General features: G+C 41.7%; 2 protein-coding genes across 5 annotated transcripts; one reads left to right on the top strand and one right to left on the bottom strand.

The window, feature by feature from the left end:
* Nucleotides 1-349: 349 nt before the first annotated feature.
* On the bottom strand, nt 350-9,104 carry usf2 (upstream transcription factor 2, c-fos interacting). 2 transcript variants are annotated; one of them, XM_005943556.3, is made up of 11 exons: nt 8,696-9,104; nt 7,970-8,013; nt 7,430-7,545; nt 6,109-6,228; nt 5,406-5,568; nt 5,237-5,324; nt 4,905-4,949; nt 3,955-4,013; nt 2,921-3,012; nt 2,373-2,501; nt 350-1,765 (listed from the first exon to the last, which is right to left on the bottom strand). In XM_005943556.3, the coding sequence occupies exons 1-11, from the start codon at nt 8,731-8,733 to the stop codon at nt 1,676-1,678; spliced, it is 984 nt and encodes a 327-aa protein (XP_005943618.1). In that variant the 5' UTR covers nt 8,734-9,104; the 3' UTR covers nt 350-1,675. The 2 variants fall into 2 exon arrangements, with proteins under 2 accessions (XP_005943618.1, XP_005943619.1); XM_005943557.3 differs by lacking the exon at nt 4,905-4,949.
* A 672-nt stretch (nt 9,105-9,776) lies between these two features.
* On the top strand, nt 9,777-19,313 carry LOC102301293 (lamin-A). Of its 3 annotated transcripts, none has more exons than XM_005943559.2 (14): nt 9,777-11,294; nt 11,937-12,050; nt 12,454-12,809; nt 14,342-14,498; nt 14,784-14,909; nt 15,011-15,181; nt 15,406-15,531; nt 16,269-16,489; nt 16,581-16,854; nt 16,952-17,059; nt 17,148-17,267; nt 17,412-17,468; nt 18,380-18,574; nt 18,693-19,313. In XM_005943559.2, the coding sequence occupies exons 3-14, from the start codon at nt 12,472-12,474 to the stop codon at nt 18,726-18,728; spliced, it is 1,929 nt and encodes a 642-aa protein (XP_005943621.1). In that variant the 5' UTR covers nt 9,777-11,294; nt 11,937-12,050; nt 12,454-12,471; the 3' UTR covers nt 18,729-19,313. The 3 variants fall into 3 exon arrangements, with proteins under 3 accessions (XP_005943621.1, XP_014195980.1, XP_042081325.1); XM_014340494.2 differs by having other exon boundaries at nt 18,377-18,574; XM_042225391.1 differs by lacking the exon at nt 9,777-11,294 and having other exon boundaries at nt 11,317-12,050; nt 18,377-18,574.
* The last annotated feature ends 830 nt before the right edge of the window (nt 19,314-20,143 follow it).

The raw sequence follows: 20,143 nt of genomic DNA, 5'->3' as shown, positions 1-20,143 counted from the left end.
AAAAATAGGGTCATATAACACTTTGAAGGTTGGAAATATATTAAAGAAAACAATTCAAAAATTTTTATTTACATATTTTTGGGGAGAGAAAGCATCTGTGTATCTATACATATATGCACGTGTAAGTATCTACATGTGTGTATATACACACACATCTTTTTTATTTATTCTGTTTATTATTAAAGCTGGACTATTTTGACAAGCACCGATTTCTGTTGTGATCTATTATATTGTAGTTAAAATCTAACAAAAAAACAAAACAAAAAAACAACCAAAATATTGTACCAGAAGTTTCATTCCAGCCCCAAAACGCTTTTCCTCGTAACCTCGATAATAAACACCACTCGGGTATAAACACTCATTTATTGTAGTATCAGAATTAGTCATGCCAGTGGTTATATTTCCATGCTGTGGTGACTTTCAGTGTAGACAAAAAAAAAAAAAAAAAAAATCTAGTTAGGTATAATCATCATCATCATCATAACTCGTATCCCCTCCCTGACCATGGCTGTTTTATGGTCATGAATCAGCAGCAATGGTTCCCAAGGTGTAAATAGTAATATAGGGAAAATAAAAAGTCACCAAAACGCAGCAGGACCGGTGGGCCAAAACCGAGGCCGGTCTCCAACCAGGACCTCACACCTGTATTCCAGTGACCTATTAAGCAGATACACAACCAAACCATGGTTTAATGCCCAACAGAGATGATTCCCCTTGAAAATCATCTCAGTGTTACTTTATCTGTACATTGCACCTAACGGGGGACACATATGAGCTCTAAATTCTTTATATAAGGACGTCATTGAACGTGGGAACCGCTTGCCAGTGCATAATCCCAATTACCTGAGCTATGTTAACACCTATATTCTCCAGTAGGCATCTATTAAGGCCTTACACTAAAAAGAAAAACCTCCATGCCCGTGATGTCAAAGCCACTCCCACTTTGACTCTACGGAAATTATAGTTTTGAATTCACTGACGATGGACGATGTGTGTGAGCTCCGTCTGGTGTGTGGAGTACCAGTGTCGAGAGGAAGAAATTAAAACAAACAAAAAAATCCACTGACAGTAAAAGTATTCTTAGTAACAGCGCTGAGCAGGATCAAAACAACCGATTTGCTCATTATTTGTTCATTTCTGGAGATGATTTCAGCTTCTATTTTTTTTAAACTTCTGTGTACACATTGTTTAAAGACTAATAAATTAAAACAAAATGGGACCATTTAGTAGCTTCAAACAAAGCATGTCCAAAAATAAAAAAACAAACCCAAAGGAAAAAGTTTGTGTGATGATAAAAACGTAAAGACGCTAAAAATAAACTTTGTGTGGCAGGTTCATAATTTAAAGTAAAAAGAAGAGTTTGGCGGCAGCGTGGCGGTGGAGTGCAGAGGTCGATTTCCTTGAAGCAGAAGTGAGAGGTTCAGTTAGCTACTCAGTTAACGGATTTCAGAGCGTTCAAGCTTTTCATGGAGCTGCAGGAGGAGGAGACGTGTTCACTTTGCAGTCCTTCGGTGTTCTTCGTGAGCCTTTTGCGTGTTTCTCTGGTCCAATTTCAGACAGAAATTGTCTCCTGTTATTTCTTCTTTTCTTTTTTTTTGCTCCTCTCCTGGTGTCGTTCAGCTGTGTGGGAGGACGCGACTCTGTGTTTGTGATCCTGCACTTGTCCAGTCCACAGTCACTGAGGTGTTGCATCTCCGTTGACTTCTATACCGTGCTGCTGCAGCTGTGCTCGAAGCAGTGCGTTGTCATTCTTTAATTCCTCAATCTGAAAACGTAAGACAGAGTATTTAATTTCATTCATCCTTGATCCTTCAAAGACTTTTTTATTAAAATGCCCCTAACTCTCTTGATTCATGCCACGTTTATGGTGTTTTAGGTGCAAACAGGAGAGCGGCGGTGCTTTTCTCTCTCACATTCATGTAAGTGTTATTTTCTATGCCCAATTTTAACCTAATGGTCACAATCGAATGCATGAACTGGAAACAAATCCGTGTTCTGTATCTTGCCCAACATGCAGGCCGGAGGAGCCAGGATTGAACCACCGCTTTTCTGTTGCCCCCGCTTTGGTGTTGAGGCAAAGAAAGTGGAACCTCAGTACTCTACCTCCACTATTAGTCAGAAATAACAGATAAAACTCATATTGAGCAGAATTTAATTCAGCTTATTGGTGCAGTCCTCTGCAGCGTTTATTTTCTGTCATGTTACAGTGCGCTCACAACGTTCAGACTGATCGAGACACTCGAGTTCAACGTTTTTCTCTACTCTTGGCACTGCACCGCTTTGTCTGTGAGGACCCAAAGCCCCCTCCACCTATGTTTGCAAAGGGTAGCAAATCAAAATATGAGATGTGTGCACAATGATGGGAAGTTAACCTGTTGTCTAAGCAGCTCGTTGTCCATCTCGACTCGCTCCACCTCTTTGTAACTGTCCTGCAGCCGCTGGTTATTCTGACGCAACTCGCGGATGTAGTCGCACGCTTTGGACAGGATGCCTCCTTTACTCTGAGGAACAAACAAATAATATAATATTTTTCTTTCTAGTCTTTCATTCCCACTGTGAGCTGACTTTTCTCCAGCGGCTGACACACTTTGTCATTGCTTCCATATAAACACTTTGTTACCTGCTGAGCTAAAAATAAAATAAATAAAGTAAACACTGTCACACTGTAGTAAAGCCTGGTGAAGGCATGAATGAAGTCAAAGAACAGGGTGAACAGGAAGTGAATGAAGGCCTGACAGAGGCAAATTTAAAAAGATCAGTGACATGAAACGGCTGCTTTCAGACTAAATGAAGTCACGTTACATACTGAGCTAATCTAACTAGCAGGAGCTTCTGTAACCATCTGTCAGCACTTACACGGTCATGCAAAATATACACGAGTTTTCAGTGAACTTCAGAGGGTTTTTTATACAACGCTCACCGCTCCGGTTCTGCTGTCGATGCTGCAGTCAGGAATGATTTTTGACAGCGTGACAATCCAGTTATTAATCTTGTCTCTTCTTCTTCTCTCCACTGTAAAGAAAATAAAAAGGATGCTCAGTTTTAGCTCTCGCAAGCTGTGGTTTCACACACACCGATCAGCCCCAACATTAAAACCACCGACTGGTGACGTCAACAACACTGAACATCTGCTGGGAAACCTCAGCTCCTACCACGCAGATCTTACTTCGATATGCGCTACCCTTCTTGTTACATGCACGATAAGTGAAACAGTTTCTGTTCTTCTTCTGTTGCTCTTCTTTTTCCAGGTATAAAGCCTCTGCCTATTGGCCCATTCAAAGTTAATCGGTATGTGTCTATTGGCTGATCTGAGCACATGAGGCCAATCACTCGCCAGTGATCGTTACAAAAGTGCAGCTCCCTCGCCAGCTGTGCCTGCTCTAATCCTTAAGTGACATTCTGGTCCAGACTCCATACCAGTTGGTGGCGGTAATGCACCAATTCGTTTGCCAACCGGCAATAAAAAAAAGAAAGAAAAGAAATAGAAGAAGAAGCTTCGCCTGCTTCCGACTCTCAGTGACCTTTGTGTTCGGTAGTTTCTGTGTGTGAGCAGCAGCAGACTCCCACAGCACGACATCACACCATCCCATGCAACAAAAACTGCTCAGAAACCACATGAGGGACACCAGAAGAACCCAAAGAGTGTATTCCCAGAACACAGAGGCTCTACACAAGAGCCCACATAAGATTCATTTAATGTTGTGGCTAACCTGTGGAGATACACACGAGCTGGAAAAAAAAATGCTGCTGGAAATGTGCACTTTGACATGTTACTGCCATTCATGTCTGTGATTAAAGAGCAATTAAAATAAAATGGCTTTCAAACTTTCATTTAAGTTTAGATCCTTCCTTCACTATTCAAATTAAATCTGGTCTTTCCTTAGGAACTTGAAGTTAAAAAGGAGTGATAGATGTGACAGCCCTGAAATATCCGTAACCTTGGCGATCACGCACCTTCATTGTGCTGTGCTCTTCGCCTCTCATCCCTGGGCGCCCGTGGACCATCTACTTTCCTGTAAAGGCACAAAGAAAAAACACAACAATTGTAAATTAACATTAAAAAAAAAATGCTAAGACACCACACTGAATGCTGATGTGCCAAAACTGTGACCCAAAAGTCTGTTAACAACAAAACGTATTGATATAAAGGAAAGCATGTTAACCAAAACCCATCTGGCTTTAGTAGAAAATTATCTTTAGTTAGGTTTAATGAGCTGTAAAGAACCCCACAAATATACCAAATGCTAGAGTCTGTGTTAACTAGACTTTCACCTCCGAAGAACAGACCCAGGTCCTTTAAGTCCTCTGAAGGGCACGCTCTTTGAGCTCAACCCTTTGAAGGATTCAGGCTCTAACCCCCCCCCAAAAAAAACAAAAAAAAACAAAAACTTGAGTACGGTTTGCTGTTGCCCTCTCTGAAGGAGAATCAGTGACAAACTAAACACCAAAGCTCAGTGGTTCCCACACACTTATTACCTGGGAGGGCTGCCCAAGTATAGTAATGGGCCCTTATTATATTTAGCCTTTCATTTTAGCATTTTTTGCAGTTAATCTTATCCTCCTCACTTTTATTTTGAAAGTCTCATCACCGCTACACCACTAGTCCTGCGTTAGCAGTGGCTAGTAGGTGGCTCGCAGGCGTGTGCTGCTCATTAGTCATTCAGATGAAGATGTCCTTCAGTGGCTCAATGTAGTCCAACCTCACCATCACAGACTGAAACTGCAAAGAGGTGGAAAACTGGGTCTGAAATCTAAATCTGTGGGAAACACTGATGCCTGAACTAAACCTGCAGCTATTAACCAAAGCCACAGGCAGACCAAACTCCAGTTTAATCCACCAAACGTCTGATTCTACGACACATGATGGGGGCAGGGTGGGGGGCGTAAGTGAAAGTTCTTCTCACCAGTCTGAACTGCCATGCTGCAACATCTCGCTTTCACCAAGGTCTCTGGGGATGGCAGGTAAGTAGGACATAGTATGTTGGATGTTTTAAATGATTTAAATGATGGTTTTTCTTTTTTTTTAGTATATATTTATTGTTTTACACACAATGACAAGACGGATCACGCCAAGAAGGAAAGCAAGAGGCAGAGTACACCCAGTCCAGTGCAGATTGGGAGGAAAAAGGTGAGATGTCGGCCAAACAGATGTGCAGAGGGATTATGGTGATTTGGTCATTTTGAGATTTTTTGGGAAGTAGCATCAATGTGCGGCGAAGCTTTAAGTTGTACTCACGCAGTGTAGGTGTGTGTGCGTGGCGCTATGGTACGTTGGGTCGCCGTCTGCAGCACCTCAGGTGGGCTCATCATCACGTAAAACTGACCTGGATTTGACGAAACACCACGAGGCGTTAGATCGACAACATGAGCCTGTTTTATTTGACAGTTAAAGAAGTGCTTCTCACCTCCCGCTTGCGTAATTGTAGGGTCGGCGGTGGCCTGCACCGACACGGCCGTGGCTGTTCCATCGCTGACTGTGGCTGCAGGGAAATAAGCGAAACGTGTCTCTCCTCCCACCGTCTCCCCGCCAGGACTTCCCCCGTTGCTGAAAGGATTCTGGATGACGGCCTGCAAAGTCGGAGAGAGAAAGTTTATACAGCTGGAATCATCTCAAATACAAATTCGATTACTTTTCCCACTGGAAAACCAAAATGCTGAAATACAGTTTTCAGAATAAGAGCTCCTTAACTCCTTAACCCATGTTTGATATACAGACTGACTCTGTGTCATCCGGTCACATCCTTGTCATGCACTTTTTCACAGACTGTGTTTTTAAAATGTCACAGGTGTTCATGGTAAAAGCCAAAAATAAATCTTAAAATAGGGTCACTACCCAAAGGTTTCCAGACCAAACCATATACACTTCTCTAAATAATTACAGCCCGTGTGAAATTTCACGTAGAAGAGGTTGACGTCATGGTGATCCAATCCCCTATTTGCATGCCCCTCAGCCTTCCTGTCAGCCACGAGCTGATAGATTAGTCAGATAAGGAAGCGGGTGTATCTGTGGCTTCCTGTACAGACTGATGGCTGCTGCGTCTTGACTGCAGTCTGTTTTTATTTTTAGAGCCTTTTGTGCATCCTGATCATCTTGCAGGGTTAACTGACCTGCGCTACTGCCTGAGGGGCTCCAGCAAATGCTGCAGTGGAGACGACGCTGACGGCTCCCGTCCCGTCAGCTGCCGCTTCTAGTTGGTCATCTGTCACCTGAACCACGCGATAGGTCACCTGCAGACAGAGGAGGGCATGAAGTCAATATGGGGGTGTTTGAATTTTGTTTTTGGTACGAGTCGACCTCACACAAGCCTGGTGATGCACATTCATCGAGTAGCCGTCACGCAGAGGTTTCATCTTATCGTTCATCTTATCATATCACAATATGTATTCTGAAGATGACAGCAGAGATCCAATCACAGCGCTGCTGGGACAGCCACCATCACTGTTCACAGCCTCTCATAAACTCTCTGATCAGAAACTCTTTGTTACCATATTTCGTGAGTTTCTTTGGTTCTGAAACTTCTCAAGTTCACTTTCAAATATTTGGGTCAAAATTTTAAAAAATAGATTTTGTTCAAAGGTGTCAGTGACCGTCTGGAGTGAAAACAACAGTCGTTGCTAATTTTGCATGTGCTTATCAATCAAATCAGTTACACTTTCACCCCACAGACCAACAGTGACACCCACGTTCAATGACCTCAGGCGGCGTGACGCCCGGATTTCGATTCGATCGCTGCCAAAGTTGAAGCTGTGGCTACAGCCTCGCTTTTAAAGAAACATAACTGGGATAGAAAGAAAATAAGATCCACAATAAATATGTCAACTGAAGAAAAAAAAATCACTGACAGAGCAACTATATCACAACTGCCCACTCACCACATATTTATTACTAAGGTCTGTCTGGCTTTGTTGTGAAGATATCCTCACATCCTTTGTGTAAAACTATGACGCCTGATCCCAGGATACTAAAATCTGTTGTCACAGCTCAGAACAGGAGTAAATTTTTCACCAACAGTAGACAGACGCTCCTGCTGCTGATGGACTGCTACCTTTAGAAATATGGCTCTGTGTCTTGCTGTTGTGTCCATCTCTGTTGTATAAGCCTGTTATACTCCCACTGTGAAATTCTGGGCTGATTTACAGATTTTTCATGTTTAAAATAACAATTTGTCTGATAGCTGACGCCAAAGAGTTTTTTACATTTTTCTCCTTTGGTTGAGGTAAACAAATAATTCTTCCTTATATAAAAATGAGCTGACATCCTTTGAAAGTTTTTCAGCTCCTGATCAACAGATCCTGAACATTTAACCAGGGCACAACTGCTGCTATCAGTTACCGTGGTTACCAGTATCTGAAGCTCTATTGTTGCATTCCAACTTGAAAATATCTGAATGGCAAATCAGCAACAGAGGAAATGCTGCCTGCAGCTCACCTGTCCGCCGCTGTTGTCTGTACGAAATTGGTACTGCACATTGTGGTCAGCAAATGCAGTCTGAGGGACACCGGTGATGGTCACTGCAGTCTGCTCGTCCGTCCCCACAGCTTCCCCTGCAACACACACACCACCACGTTTCAGACCTCGAACACTAAACAAGCGCAGGGCCGTGTAACGCAGGTGCACGCCTTTTGGCTTAACAGCAAGCCTGTTTTGTTTTTCTGCATAGGCAAAAATCTGCCACTGTCCAAACAGGTTTTGGCCTCGTCTGAACTATTGACATGTTACTTTCCAAGTGGAGCTTCGTGTACTCACAGTACTCATGTCCTCACTACCATAAAATTCATTTTCAGTCACTAAATGCCAAGAAATAACAAAAAAATATCCACGGTTTTGTTGAATTAACTATATCCAACTCAATCTTCCTTGTGTGGAGAGTCCAAAAAATGCATTCTGAACCTGGAAAAACTCTATAAAGTCTCACTTTTAAGTGTGTTTTGTTTCAGTCGTGTGGATTACAAGAACAGATGCTCCTACCTTCCTGTAGCTGCACCACCTCCTCTGTTTCCTGTTTGTCGTGACTAAAAACAAAAACAGAGCAGAGCTGAGTCAATTTCAAGTATTTCTCTGAAATAAGATCATTAACGTTTTCTGAACAAAAACCCAGCTCTCCTGAACCAACTGAGGAAATACGGCGCCCCCGGGTGGTTATATAAGGGAATAATCATTAAGATATAAATAAAATGAAACATTACTGGCGTCTAAGACTTAAAATCAGTTCATCTGCACTTAAAAGGGGGAAATGAGAATTATTTAAGACCTAGAAGTCTAGTCTAACTGCTCTGACCAGTTGCGCATGGAAAGGCAAACTTCACAAATATACATAATACTCCAAACAACGCCCTAATTTGGTTGGATTTAAGAGTTTTAAACCTTAGAGATGCTGCATCAGTTACAGTAGCAGTGAAGTGCGTTTACTTGTTAGCCTAAAGACAATCACAAACTGCAGCTGTGCACTTGTTTTTATTGTGCATTGGATAAAACAAGCGCACAGATTTGGAAACGGGCGCACAGCTAATGTGTGCAGAAATCCTCTGAGCAAAGTGCGCAGACAGTGCGGGACAACACGAAACAAATATTAAAAGTACACTGAGAAGGCAGGTTATTAACTGCACTGCGCTGCAGGGAGCAGGGGGAAAACAGAGGGGTTTATAGGCCGTGGTGGAGCCATGTCTGAGCAGGAAGCGGGCAGCAGCTTCTCACCTCGCCGAGCTGTCCAGACTTTGCTCCAGCATATCCATGAAGCTTTTGCGGGTGTAAAACGCCGATATTCAACGACACCGAATTACGGAGATGGAAGCGCTGATCACGGGGACAAACACACGGGTCATGTGAGGAAGACAGTCCAGGACACGTGAGGCGCCGACCGGGCAAGGAGCTAAAATGGAGGCCGCTGAGGAGCAGGACGGAGCTGTCTGCGTCTGTGCGGAAAAGTAGAAAAAAAAAGAAAAAAAAAAGAGTCCGGGTGTTTCCGCAGCGGTGCCGAGGCGGTGGAGGGAGGCTGAGTCCTGGATTATGATCGTTATTGTGTTATAAATTCGGATCTGAATGCACGGATTGAGGCTGGTTTGCGGTTAAATTGGTTTCTTTATGTCCTCCGTGTCCTCTGTTTGCGCACAGCTGCTGTTTGTCCGCGCAAAGCGGCTGCGACATGCGCTCCAGAAGACACGGAGTGGATTAGTTTGTTCGTTTTTTGACAGAAGGAAATGCGTCTTTTTTGCTCTAAATGTCGCTTTGTCTTTGTAAGATTTGGAGAGCTTGTATTCACGTGACTCCTGGTGTGCAAACAGTTTGGTTCGAGACGGATTTTCAAGGGATTTGTTTGGTTAATTCTCTATTAAAAGCGATTTACTCGCGAATTATTTGACTTTGGATTTAATAGCGCGGTAAATATTGTCACTGAGAGTCATTTTTTGTGCTCGTTTTTCTCTCCCAATCAATCAGTTCCTCAAAGGGATTTTTTTTTCGGGTCTCTTTTGCCCAGGTGACCACAGAGATCCAATACGGGTTTTCTCTCAAACCACATGACAAAAACTGTCTACATAACAAGGCACAGCCGAAACTCGCATGGTTTTAACACATCGGGCAGCTATGGTGACCATTTTACTTGAAATTCAGACCCAGTTTGTACATCGCTGAGCTGCTAAATGAGTGAAAAAGACAAATAAAACGGGTTCTTGTTTCTTTACAGCCAACCTTCCCATCAATTTCTGACAGTAGGAGGCGATGCTGAGTGTCAGCGGCAGGAGGCACGACGTCTTCCACGGCTGATCTGCGCAACTGAGATCAGCAGATTTTCTTTTACAGTCTATTTAATTCACAAATAAATGCACCTTTATCATACACAGAATCTCAGAAGCTGTCTATAAAATAAAGCACGAACATACTGAAGCTTGTAAGGCCTCATAAGGCCTCACAAAGCACATCACATTTATTTAAGAACATGTTTTACACATTAGGTCCCTGTTTGTTTGTTTGTTTTTTAAATACTTGGTCATTTTACACCAGATATCCATAAATCCTTTGATTGAAACAATATTCATTGCCGTTTAATTTACTTGCATAAAGGCTTTAACAGTGTGTCCAAAAGTCCAAGTTAAGTCATAATTCGTAGTGTTTAATAAAACTGTCTGCCATTTATTACATGTCAGTTTTTAGAGCCAGCACAAAGGGGAAAATGAATTTTTGCAAGCATAGCTTTAACCCTTTAAAGTCCACTATTAAAATGAACCACTTCTAGCTTGTGTTACAGGTTATATATGGGATAAAAGTGCATATGAGAAGAAAAAAAAACCCTACATACGCACTCATCGGCCACTTTATTAAGTACATCTAGTTAGTACTGGGTTGGACCCCCTTTTTCCTCCAGAACTGCCTTAAGTCTTCATGGCATAAAGTCAACAAGGTGCTGAAAACGTTCCTCAGAGATGTGGCTCCATATTGACATGATAGCTTCATAGTTTCTGCACATTTGTCAGCTGCACATTCATCCATCTCCCACATCCCAAAAGGTGGTGTACTGGAGTAAGATCTGGTGACTGTGGAGGTTATGTTATGCTGCTGGAGGCAGTCATCCTAAGATTGATACACACTGGTTATAAAAGGCTGAACATAGTAAGATTGTACATTTAAAATGTGCATTTAAAAATGCTTAATTGGTGCCAAGAGGCCAAAGCATGCCCAGAAAATATTCACCACGCAATTACACCATCACCAGCAATCTGAAAACATTTTCTCCCAGAGAAAAATACAGCTCACGGGATATTTTCAGTTTTCTAAAAACCCCAGAGATGGTTGTGCGGTAAAATCCAAATAGATCAGTAGTTTCTAGAATACTCAGACCAGGTTTGCACCATAAGGGCGTCTAAAGAAAAAGAGAAACATTTGTTGCCCATTCTGATGCTCAGTTTGAACTTCCCTAAGTTGTTTCACATTGCTTAAATGCACAGAGTTTTCATCATGCGATTGGCTGATAAGAAATTTGCATTAACAAGCAGTCAAACAAGTGTCCCTAATAAAATGACCAGTTAGTATATAATCTCCATCAGCTTGTTCATCAGTTTATGAGATTTAGTAAAATGCTTCACCCTCAGTGTCTTTGTAGTCACTCCAGCTATCCAGCCATTCATTTTCCTAGTCAAATTTTGGTCTCAGGCAAGGCAGACTGACCTGGCTGATATAAGAGAGGCGAGATGGAAGCGCCTATAGAGGAGCATGTCTGTGGTTCCGAGTGTGGGAGGAGACTGGAGCACACAGGGAGAACCTGTAAACTCCACAGAGAAACACTCCAGCCGACCAGGAGGTGAGTGCTAACATCTGCACCACTGCGTAGTCCTCTCATCCTGCCACTGAAATGTAAAGACACTGTATCATCTGTATCTGTAACACTGTATCTTGTATCTTCTCATACATATTATATGTATGATGTTTAGTGATGTTTAGTGGGCTAAAATCAGAATAATTAAAGGTCTACAAAAGAAAACCAGAGCACACTTTTGGTACTGTTTTTGTTTTATGACTTGGAATCTCTTAGTTAAGGCTGTCCAAAGAAATACATTTCTGGCCATTTAGGTATTTAAACCAAAGGCTAAGTAGTAAATTTGTGTAAGAGCTTAAGAAAAGATGTTGTGTAAATGCATCCTTACAGGATGTGAAGACTCCAGCTCTGTGGGGTTCTTCTGGGGTTAAAACTTTTGCAGAGCTTTTACAAAACAACTACAATTCAAGTCTCAGCCAACAGATCTGCTTAAAATTATCCCTTATAGGCATCACATGGCTTTGTGCAGAGAGTGACTCATTTATTCAGACTGTACACCCATTACAGTGAGACAGAGAGAGAGAGACAGAGGGAGGGAGGAACAGCCACCTAACAAGTGCCAAACTTGAGGCCAACCTCTCCTCCCATCTCATTCTTTCCTACATGGGCACTCTGATGGGTTTGCAGACAGCTCAGTTTGCAGACTGAAGAGAGAACCAAGACGAACACTGGGATCACGTAAGGAAATCTACTCCGCAAAGATCTCCAGAGATTTCTCATCCTCTAACAAACTTTAAAAAGGTAAATCGAATTTTATAAGTTAGTATCTTTTGGGCAAGGACATCACTTTAATTTTTGGGTGGAGTTGTTAACCCCACCCATGTCTTTTGATTAATTGTGCTTTGTCGTTTGTGTGCTTAATGTTAGGGGATTAAAAAGAGCCGGATGTCTTTGGAAGTAATCAATATGTTCCAGTGAATTAAGCTTTGTTTTCTTTTTAACTTTGAACTTTGAGCCAAAATGTTGCCTCATTTTTGTGTGTTTCAATGAATATTTCTTGGGCATATTTCTTTCATCTTATTTGTGACACATGTTCCACGTCGACTGTCGGATCAAACTGAAGGGTGTGCATTTGCACTTGAATAAAACCTGCTCAAATTGACTCTTTAGACTGAAATGAATATAATCATATCTGTTTTGACAGCAAAATAAGAAAGTTACAATGGCGACACCCAAAAACACTCCACGAGGTGCAAACACACCACTTTCTCCCAACCGGATCACCCGTCTCCAGGAAAAGGAGGACCTCTGCAATCTAAACGATCGACTGGCCGTCTACATCGACAAGGTCCGCTCTCTGGAGGTTGAGAACGCCGGGCTGCGTCTGCGCATCACCGAGTCGGAGACAGAGGTCAGCCGGGAGCTGACGGGTCTGAAGGCCGCCTATGAGACGGAGCTGGCAGATGCCCGCCAGACACTGGACTCGGTGGCCAAAGAGCGAGCACGGCTGCAGCTGGAGCTGGGCAAGCTGCGAGAGGACCACAAGGAGCTGAAAGCCAGGTATAATGTTTACTGTGTTTGCACGTGTCTGCAGGAGCTGCTGAGAAAAAAGATTGATTACTTTGGGTTTGTGCCCTCTCATCTTGGGTCCCTAAATTCCTTAAACTCACCCCTGTGTGTTTGATCGATGTGGGTGGTTTTTTTTTTGTTGTTTTTTTATAGCTATAGTGGGAGTGTGTAACTTTACAAGACAAAATAGTAACAACAAGATGAAATCATGAGCTGCAGAATTCACCCTTACTCATTCCTTACACTCAGGGGCTGTCACGGCACGATTTAATGTGGTATGACCTTTAGCTTCCAGTATCTAATTTCAGCAAGTCTTAGGAGTTTCTTGTCACTCTGCTGACTTCATAACTCATTTCTGTTTGTGTTATATTTACATTAGCAGTTACTATTATCCCATAATTATCACCTGTCCCACAGTGTCTGCTGTTCAGCTAAAGTTACACGGTACAGCTTTGAAGTCAGGATTGCCAAACTCTTCTCAGAAAGAACTCTGCTGCAGAGTGTCTGGTGATCATGAGATGTCTCGCTGCTGCGAGGCATCTAAAATCCCCCTTTTCAATTGAAGGCATCTATTTGAAGGCATCTATTTGTCCCTTAATACAAATGTGAAAGGGTTTGGACTTCAGTGTTGATACATATTAAGCAGCAGTTACTCATAATCTTTTAATAACTGATGTTTTAACTTGGTGATGCACTGAGAGTTGTGTTACCCTGCCGCTGGGACCACTCCCTATAGCTGTAGCATATTCTCCTCATTGCTCACTGGGCAAGAGCTGGAGCGGGACTCCAGCTCTTTCCCATGCTTCCACATCCAGAGACTGATGACTAACTCTTTCCCCAGCTTCTCCTCCTTCACCAAAGTCATCATTATACACAATACGTGGCAGTGTTTAAAGAGCTCCACTCTTGCCTGGATTATTTTTCCGTAAATAATAAAACGACGGCCACAGTGTGTTTGGCAAAGCCATACCGTTGCCATGGCAATATCTCAGCTAAAAACCAACGGCTGTGGCTTGTGGCTACCAGATCCACGGGACTTGATGAAAATCACTGTGGTCTATGACTCATATGCACCGAGGTCTTTCCCCTGCTTCTGCTTCTTGTAGACATCCTCATTCAAAAATAGCTCATATTTGTTTGATTAGAGTGTGTAAAGGAAACTATAGTAATTCAGTTTTAGGTCTTAGGTCACTAAAACAAATGCAGTAAGATGCTTAAACTCTTAAACTATGGATTCTCAAAGCATGAATGAATTGAGTGTCATTTGAGTAAAACGAGAGAAAATGTACACATTGAAAGTCTCAGTGGCATTTGTATAGTGGTTTAAGGTTTTGTTCAAGTATTGTTGCTATGGTGACTAATGGAGATAAACATGAATGAGAAATCCTCCCTTGATCTCACTCAAAGCTGTCATAGAAAATGTAAAGTAGTGCGTTCTTTCATTCATGCTTGCACTAAAAATGAACAAAAGCTGCACTTTGAGAACTTAAAGTGGAACTTAGTCCCCATTTTTGTTTTCATAGGAACACTAAAAAAGAGTCAGAACTGGGGGGAGCCTTGCAGAGGCTCAAAGACCTGGAGGCTCTGCTTAATTCGAAGGATGCTTCCTTGACTACGGCTCTGGGAGAAAAGCGTAACCTCGAGGTGGAAAACAGGGACCTGAAGGCGCAGGTTGCCAAGGTAAAGTCAAACCCACGCTCAATTTAAAACTCAATAGAAACACATCTGGGCTCAATCTTTCTGCAGTCAGTCTACAAGCTCAGAACCTCTCTGTTTGTCCTTCATAATCCTCTTCTCTTTCTTCCAAGTTTTGTTAGTAAATGTCAGCTAATTCAGATTTCAGCAGGGGTTGAAGGACAGCCTCTCTGCATGTTTTCCTGCCCGCATACTCCACTGACTGCTTATTTTCCACTCCGCAGCATTACTTTGTACTCATACTCGGCCCATTTTGTGCTTCTTTTTTAGTTGGATACCAGCTTGGCCGATGCCAAGAAGCAGCTGCAGGATGAGATGCTGAGGAGGGTGGATGGAGAGAATCGCATCCAGACTCTGAAAGAGGAGCTGGAATTTCAGAAGAACCTCCACTCTGAGGTCTGAGCGCTTTTTGCATATGTTCTTATCATTAGTTAATCATTTTAAAAAGTACCCATGCTGGACTTTACTGATAATCATTGCTGGTAAATTTTCAATAGGAGCTGCGGGAGATAAAGAGGCGTCATGAGTCCCGCGTGGTTGAACTGGATAATGGCCACCAGCAGGAGTTTGAATGCAAACTGGCCGAGGCACTGGCGGATATGCGCAACCAGCATGAGCTGCAGATTAAAATGTACAAGGATGAGATCGAGAAGACCTACAACACCAAGGTAGACCATCAAGTTACTGTTACTAAAGGTTTACTTTGCAGCATTTATATCTTCTGTTTTGGTCCTCAGTGGTGAAAGAAAGCTGCACTGAATAATTGCGCAGCAGAAATATCCAGTTAAAACATCGTGACATGGTTGTGTAGTTCCGAGTTGTTGGGGTTTTGCAGTTTCACAAATGTCTTGTAGAATTTGGTTACAGTCCATGTTTTATCTCCCTCCATCAGCTGGAGAGTGCTCGTCAGTCAGCAGACAGGAGCAGCCACCTGGTTGGGGCAGCACACGAGGAGCTCCAGCAGATCCGAGTACGCCTGGAGTCCACGTCGACTCAGCTCAGCCAGCTACAGAAACAGGTTCTTACAAATAATCAGCACACACTTATCTGCAAGCATACATCACTTAAAGAAAAGGGTGATATTTTTCATATTTCAGAGCAGGGGTGCAAAACATAAGACACAATCGACCCGCCAAAGCTGTAGAAAATGTAAAGAAGCGCATAGATTTTGAATTTTTAACTGCAGTTTCATAGGTTTTACAGATGTTCCTGATAATAAAGATTGCCCACTTTCATGCTAAATCAAAGTAATTAAGCAACTAAATGACAAGAAAGTTTGTTTTTCAAATATTGAGTCCATAGTAAAAAGAACAACAAAAACTTTATATTTTATCATTTCAGAACAGTCTGTGGAAAGAAGTAACATAAATTATTCTGTAGTTTTGCGTATTTATCATGTAGTTTCACTGGTCCGGCCAATTCAATATCACTTAAGATCAAAGTGGGGTGTATGTGACTCACTATGTAAAATCAGTTTGACATCCATGTTTTAAAGTAAAAACAGACCCCACAGAAATCAATTTAATTTAAAACAGAAGTTGTTTTTATAGATTCACATGAATTAGGCTCTTCAAATTGATGCTGGCTGTAAACTCCATTTATTTGTTTAAAAGTTCAGTTTTTCATGGTTTCTCTAGATTTCCTTTGTTTTTTGAGCTCAATTATTAACTCACTCCTTGATTGCTCTTGAGGTCTCCAGACTTGCTTGTTTGATCCTATCAGGCAGTAACTTTGTGACTCTTTGGTTTGATCCAGCTGGCAGCTCGTGAGGCAAAGATCAGGGACCTTGAGGATGCTCTGTCGCGGGAGCGGGACAGCACGCGTCGCCTTCTGGGTGAGAAGGATCGAGAGATGGCAGAGATGAGGCACCAGATGCAGCAGCAGCTCGATGAGTATCAGGAACTCCTCGATGTTAAGCTGGCCCTGGACATGGAGATATGCGCCTACAGGAAGCTGCTGGAGGGAGAAGAGCAAAGGTATGTGTAACGACGCTCATCGTTTCCTCTGTGTGGTTCATAAACTTTTTCATTTATCTCATCATCGTCATCAACATGTTTCTCTCTGCAGACTGCGTCTTTCGCCCAGCCCTCCTCCTACCAGGGCGGCGGGAAGTCGATCCTCTACTTCTGGAGCTCTCTCTCGATCTATCCACCACAGCGCTCAGAACTCCCCTGCTAAGAGACGTCGCCCTAACGACACCGACAGCGAGGCCTCCAGCTTCGCCGGTGGAGCCGTTTCCCGCACTCGCATCACCCAGCAGGCTTCGGCCAGTGGACGTGTCACTGTGGACGAGGTGGATCTGGATGGGAAATATGTCAGACTCAGCAACAAAGCTGATGAGGTGAGATGGAGAAGTCGGAGGTGGACTACATTACTATTTGTAATGTAGTGACTTTGAACTCTGACGTTTTTACCCAACTACCCTCTTGCTCTTGTAGGATCAGAATCTGGGGAACTGGCAGGTGAAGCGGCAGGTGGGATCTGGCACTCCCATCGCCTTCAAGTTCCCAGCTAAATTCACCTTGAAGGCTGGTCAGAGGGTGACGGTTAGTAGCGTCTTTATTCAGCAATCAGAATCACCAATCAACACCTGATTAGCACAGATGATTTACTCTGTACTCTCCATGTGATCAGATCTGGGCCTCTAATTCTGGTGGAACTCATAATCCTCCATCTGACCTGGTGTGGAAGAATCAGCCCTCCTGGGGCACCGGAGACCTCTTCCAGACTACTTTGATCAGCACTAATGGAGAGGTATTTTGAATTAAATCAGCTTATTCGGCTTGATAGACATTTCATTCAGACCTAAAGTGTCAAGACATCAAAACTCATGGCCAGTATATTTAAAATATACCAAAACTGAATGAATAAATAAGAACTACAACACTTTTCTTTCAGGAAATGGCAATGAGGAAGGTCACCCGCACTCAGCTTGAAGAAGAAGATGATGACATGGTGAGAGAAATGATAGTTTTCCTAGCATGTGCATAATGAGATCATGTGCAGGACCAGAATCCAATTAGCAGCATCCACTGGTTTTGCATTGAATTAAAATAAGAATCACATTAATTCAGATATTAACATTTCAAATGGATCCGTATCACTGTGTGGGGGCGGTAACATTGAAACTGAGCATTACGTGTTGCATGATAAGGTGATGGTTGGTAAGTAAAATAAAGATATTTAAAAGGATATATGTGTTTTTAGTTAGGTGAAGCAAGGACACATGTTCGTGTGCAAATGAAGAAATACAGCAAAATGTCACACAGTTGCAGCTCCCAATGGATATTTTACATTCTTACTAGAAAAATGATTATCAGTAGTGTCAAAAGAATAGTTGCAAACACACATATTTCATCAACTGTTTACGCAACTCAATGTTAACTGTTAAAAGAGACAATTAAAAAAAAAAAAAAAAAACAGTTCACTTATTGTTTTTAGGCTCTTGTTCATTGTATCAGGGCTACAAAAATACAGGAGACAAAGGCGGGTTTAATAACAAAAGCTGTTACAAAACCAGTCCTCCCATAGATACAGACTATTTACACACACAGGACTGAGTAGATGCTCGTTAAACAAATAAGGGTGGGGAAGGCAGTCACAAAGGAGGGTCAGAGGTGGGGGGAAGAGACAAAGACAGGAAGTCAATCCCAAGAGACACAAAGAAAAGCACATACCAAAATAAGACAGGAAATGGAAACAAGAAAGACAAAACAGATACCAAGACATTAGGAAAATATCAGTGAGAAGAAATAAAAATTAAATAAGCACAGACACCACGACACATACTTGACCTTTATTACCACTGCAGTTTTTTTTTTTTTTTTAACACACACTAATTAAAAGCTGTGTCTGTGCCTCAGCAGGTGGCTCACAGCACCTGTGGGGACGGCGAGTACAACCTGCGGAGCCGGACGGTCGTGTGCGGCTCATGCGGACTTCCTTCAGATAAATCCAGCAACTGCTCCGTGTCCTCTGCTTCCCGCTCCTTCCGCAGCGGAGGCATCTCCGAGGGTTTACTGCCCCACTCCTACGTGTTCAGCACGAGCACACCTCGCAAGGTGAGTACCGCAGCTCATACAGGAGATATATGACTTCCCTTTCATGCAAAGATTACCTCTTTTTTGTCTATTAATATGCATGTGTGATCATTCTAATTTTGTCAAAATTTCTTCCTAGACTGGAGGCAGAATGGAGAGCTGTCCAATCATGTGAAGCCCTGGGGCCACTACACTACATTTTCTATAGCTTCTTAGGTATCAGTTGTTGAGTTATCTGGTATGGTTTTTAGTTCAGTTTATGTACTTCCAATTTAATTTCAAGTTATTGAATGCCAGAAAATTTTATACTGCTTTTTATAATGTACATATGCATGAATAAGAATAATTTTCCAGAGCTTAAAGGTTAATTGGGGTTAGCTTTGTTGTTGTTTTTTATATTAGGGACATTAAGGTTGGAAAATGTAAAACAGTTACTTTAACATTCATTCGTTTTAAAAACTTAATTCAAATTAATTTCATTATACTCTATAGACACTCTGACACAGCAGGGTTGTGATCAGTTTACCAAAATTACCACATCACATGTGCTGTACCAATGTACCTGCACATGTGATGTGACAATAAAAGTGATTTGATTTGATTTGATTTGATTTGAAAAAATTTAAAACTTCTTTTGAAAACTTTTTTTTTCTCATTAAAGCTTCTTACACAGGGAAGGTAAAATGAACCCAACCTTGCTACAGATCTACAGAATATTGTCGGGCTTTTTTATTAAAATGAATAAACGTGTTTTCAGAAACCTGCCTTTTATCTGTGTCTTTCTATTTACTCAGTTTCTTACAATATTTACTGCCTCACCATAGAATCTAATAGGACACAGTCAGGTGTTGCGATATAGTTCACCTGTTTGAACAGGCGACCGGTATGCCAAAGGCTAGTATCCCCTCCCTGCTTTGTTCTGAGGCCAAGAGCTTTATTGATTTAATAAAAGTCAATAATTAAAAAAAAAAATTCTAGTTTCATTCAAATGAAGAAAAATATGACATTTATATTCAGGTTCAAAATTACATGATAACAATAATATAAAAGAACAGATTATAACTGTTTAGTATTCATACCCGTCCACGGTACTATAAAACTATAAGGTGCATTTATTTCACCACCTCTTGAACTTTACTTGAGTATTTCATTTATGTTTTTTGTACCTTTGCTCCACTATTTAGAAGGAATTCCTGCCTCTTGAAATTACAAAAAATAAATAAAGATTTTCAAAATCAAATCGTTCATATATATAATGAACATTCCAAATCATAAATGAAGTTTCTGCTCATAGGCCTTCTGTTTTTATAAAGAATTATTTACTGGAATAACTTTAATGGAAATTTTTTGAACATTTGTGCTTTACTAGTTATATTTAAATTAAAGATATAAAAAAGAATGTATAAAATAGGCTTATATCGTGTGTCACGTGGGCCTGATTCTATATAGCTGGCATATAGTGGAGGGATTCTATTTCTATTAATAACTCCATTATGCTGCCTTTTCATTTATATATAAGTACGGGTTAAGCATATTTTCTCATTTTAATTAGAAAAGTGGGTCTTTTACAGCAGTCTCTCCGCCTAAGAA

This window comes from Haplochromis burtoni, unplaced genomic scaffold (assembly GCF_018398535.1).
Source record: "Haplochromis burtoni strain Fernald_Lab_line unplaced genomic scaffold, NCSU_Asbu1 Contig_171, whole genome shotgun sequence".
Lineage (NCBI taxonomy): Eukaryota > Metazoa > Chordata > Actinopteri > Cichliformes > Cichlidae > Haplochromis > Haplochromis burtoni.
Note: the sequence above shows the minus strand (reverse complement) of the source record. Positions and strands in the feature narration are given on the sequence as shown.

Bases quoted from the DNA above. Each gene is read 5' to 3' on its own strand.
- usf2 (XM_005943556.3), bottom strand. From the start codon at position 8,733: ATGGATATGCTGGAGCAAAGTCTGGACAGCTCGGCGAG. The intron at 6,229-7,429 runs GTGAGCTGCAGG...CTCTGTCTGCAG, and splicing joins CAGACAACAGCGGCGGACAG to GTGACCTATCGCGTGGTTCA. The intron at 4,950-5,236 runs GTGAGTACAACT...TGCCATCCCCAG, and splicing joins CGCACACACACCTACACTGC to AGACCTTGGTGAAAGCGAGA.
- LOC102301293 (XM_014340494.2), top strand. From the start codon at position 12,472: ATGGCGACACCCAAAAACACTCCACGAGGTGCAAACACACCACTTTCT. The intron at 12,810-14,341 runs GTATAATGTTTA...TTGTTTTCATAG, and splicing joins CACAAGGAGCTGAAAGCCAG to GAACACTAAAAAAGAGTCAG. The intron at 17,268-17,411 runs GTATTTTGAATT...CTTTTCTTTCAG, and splicing joins TGATCAGCACTAATGGAGAG to GAAATGGCAATGAGGAAGGT.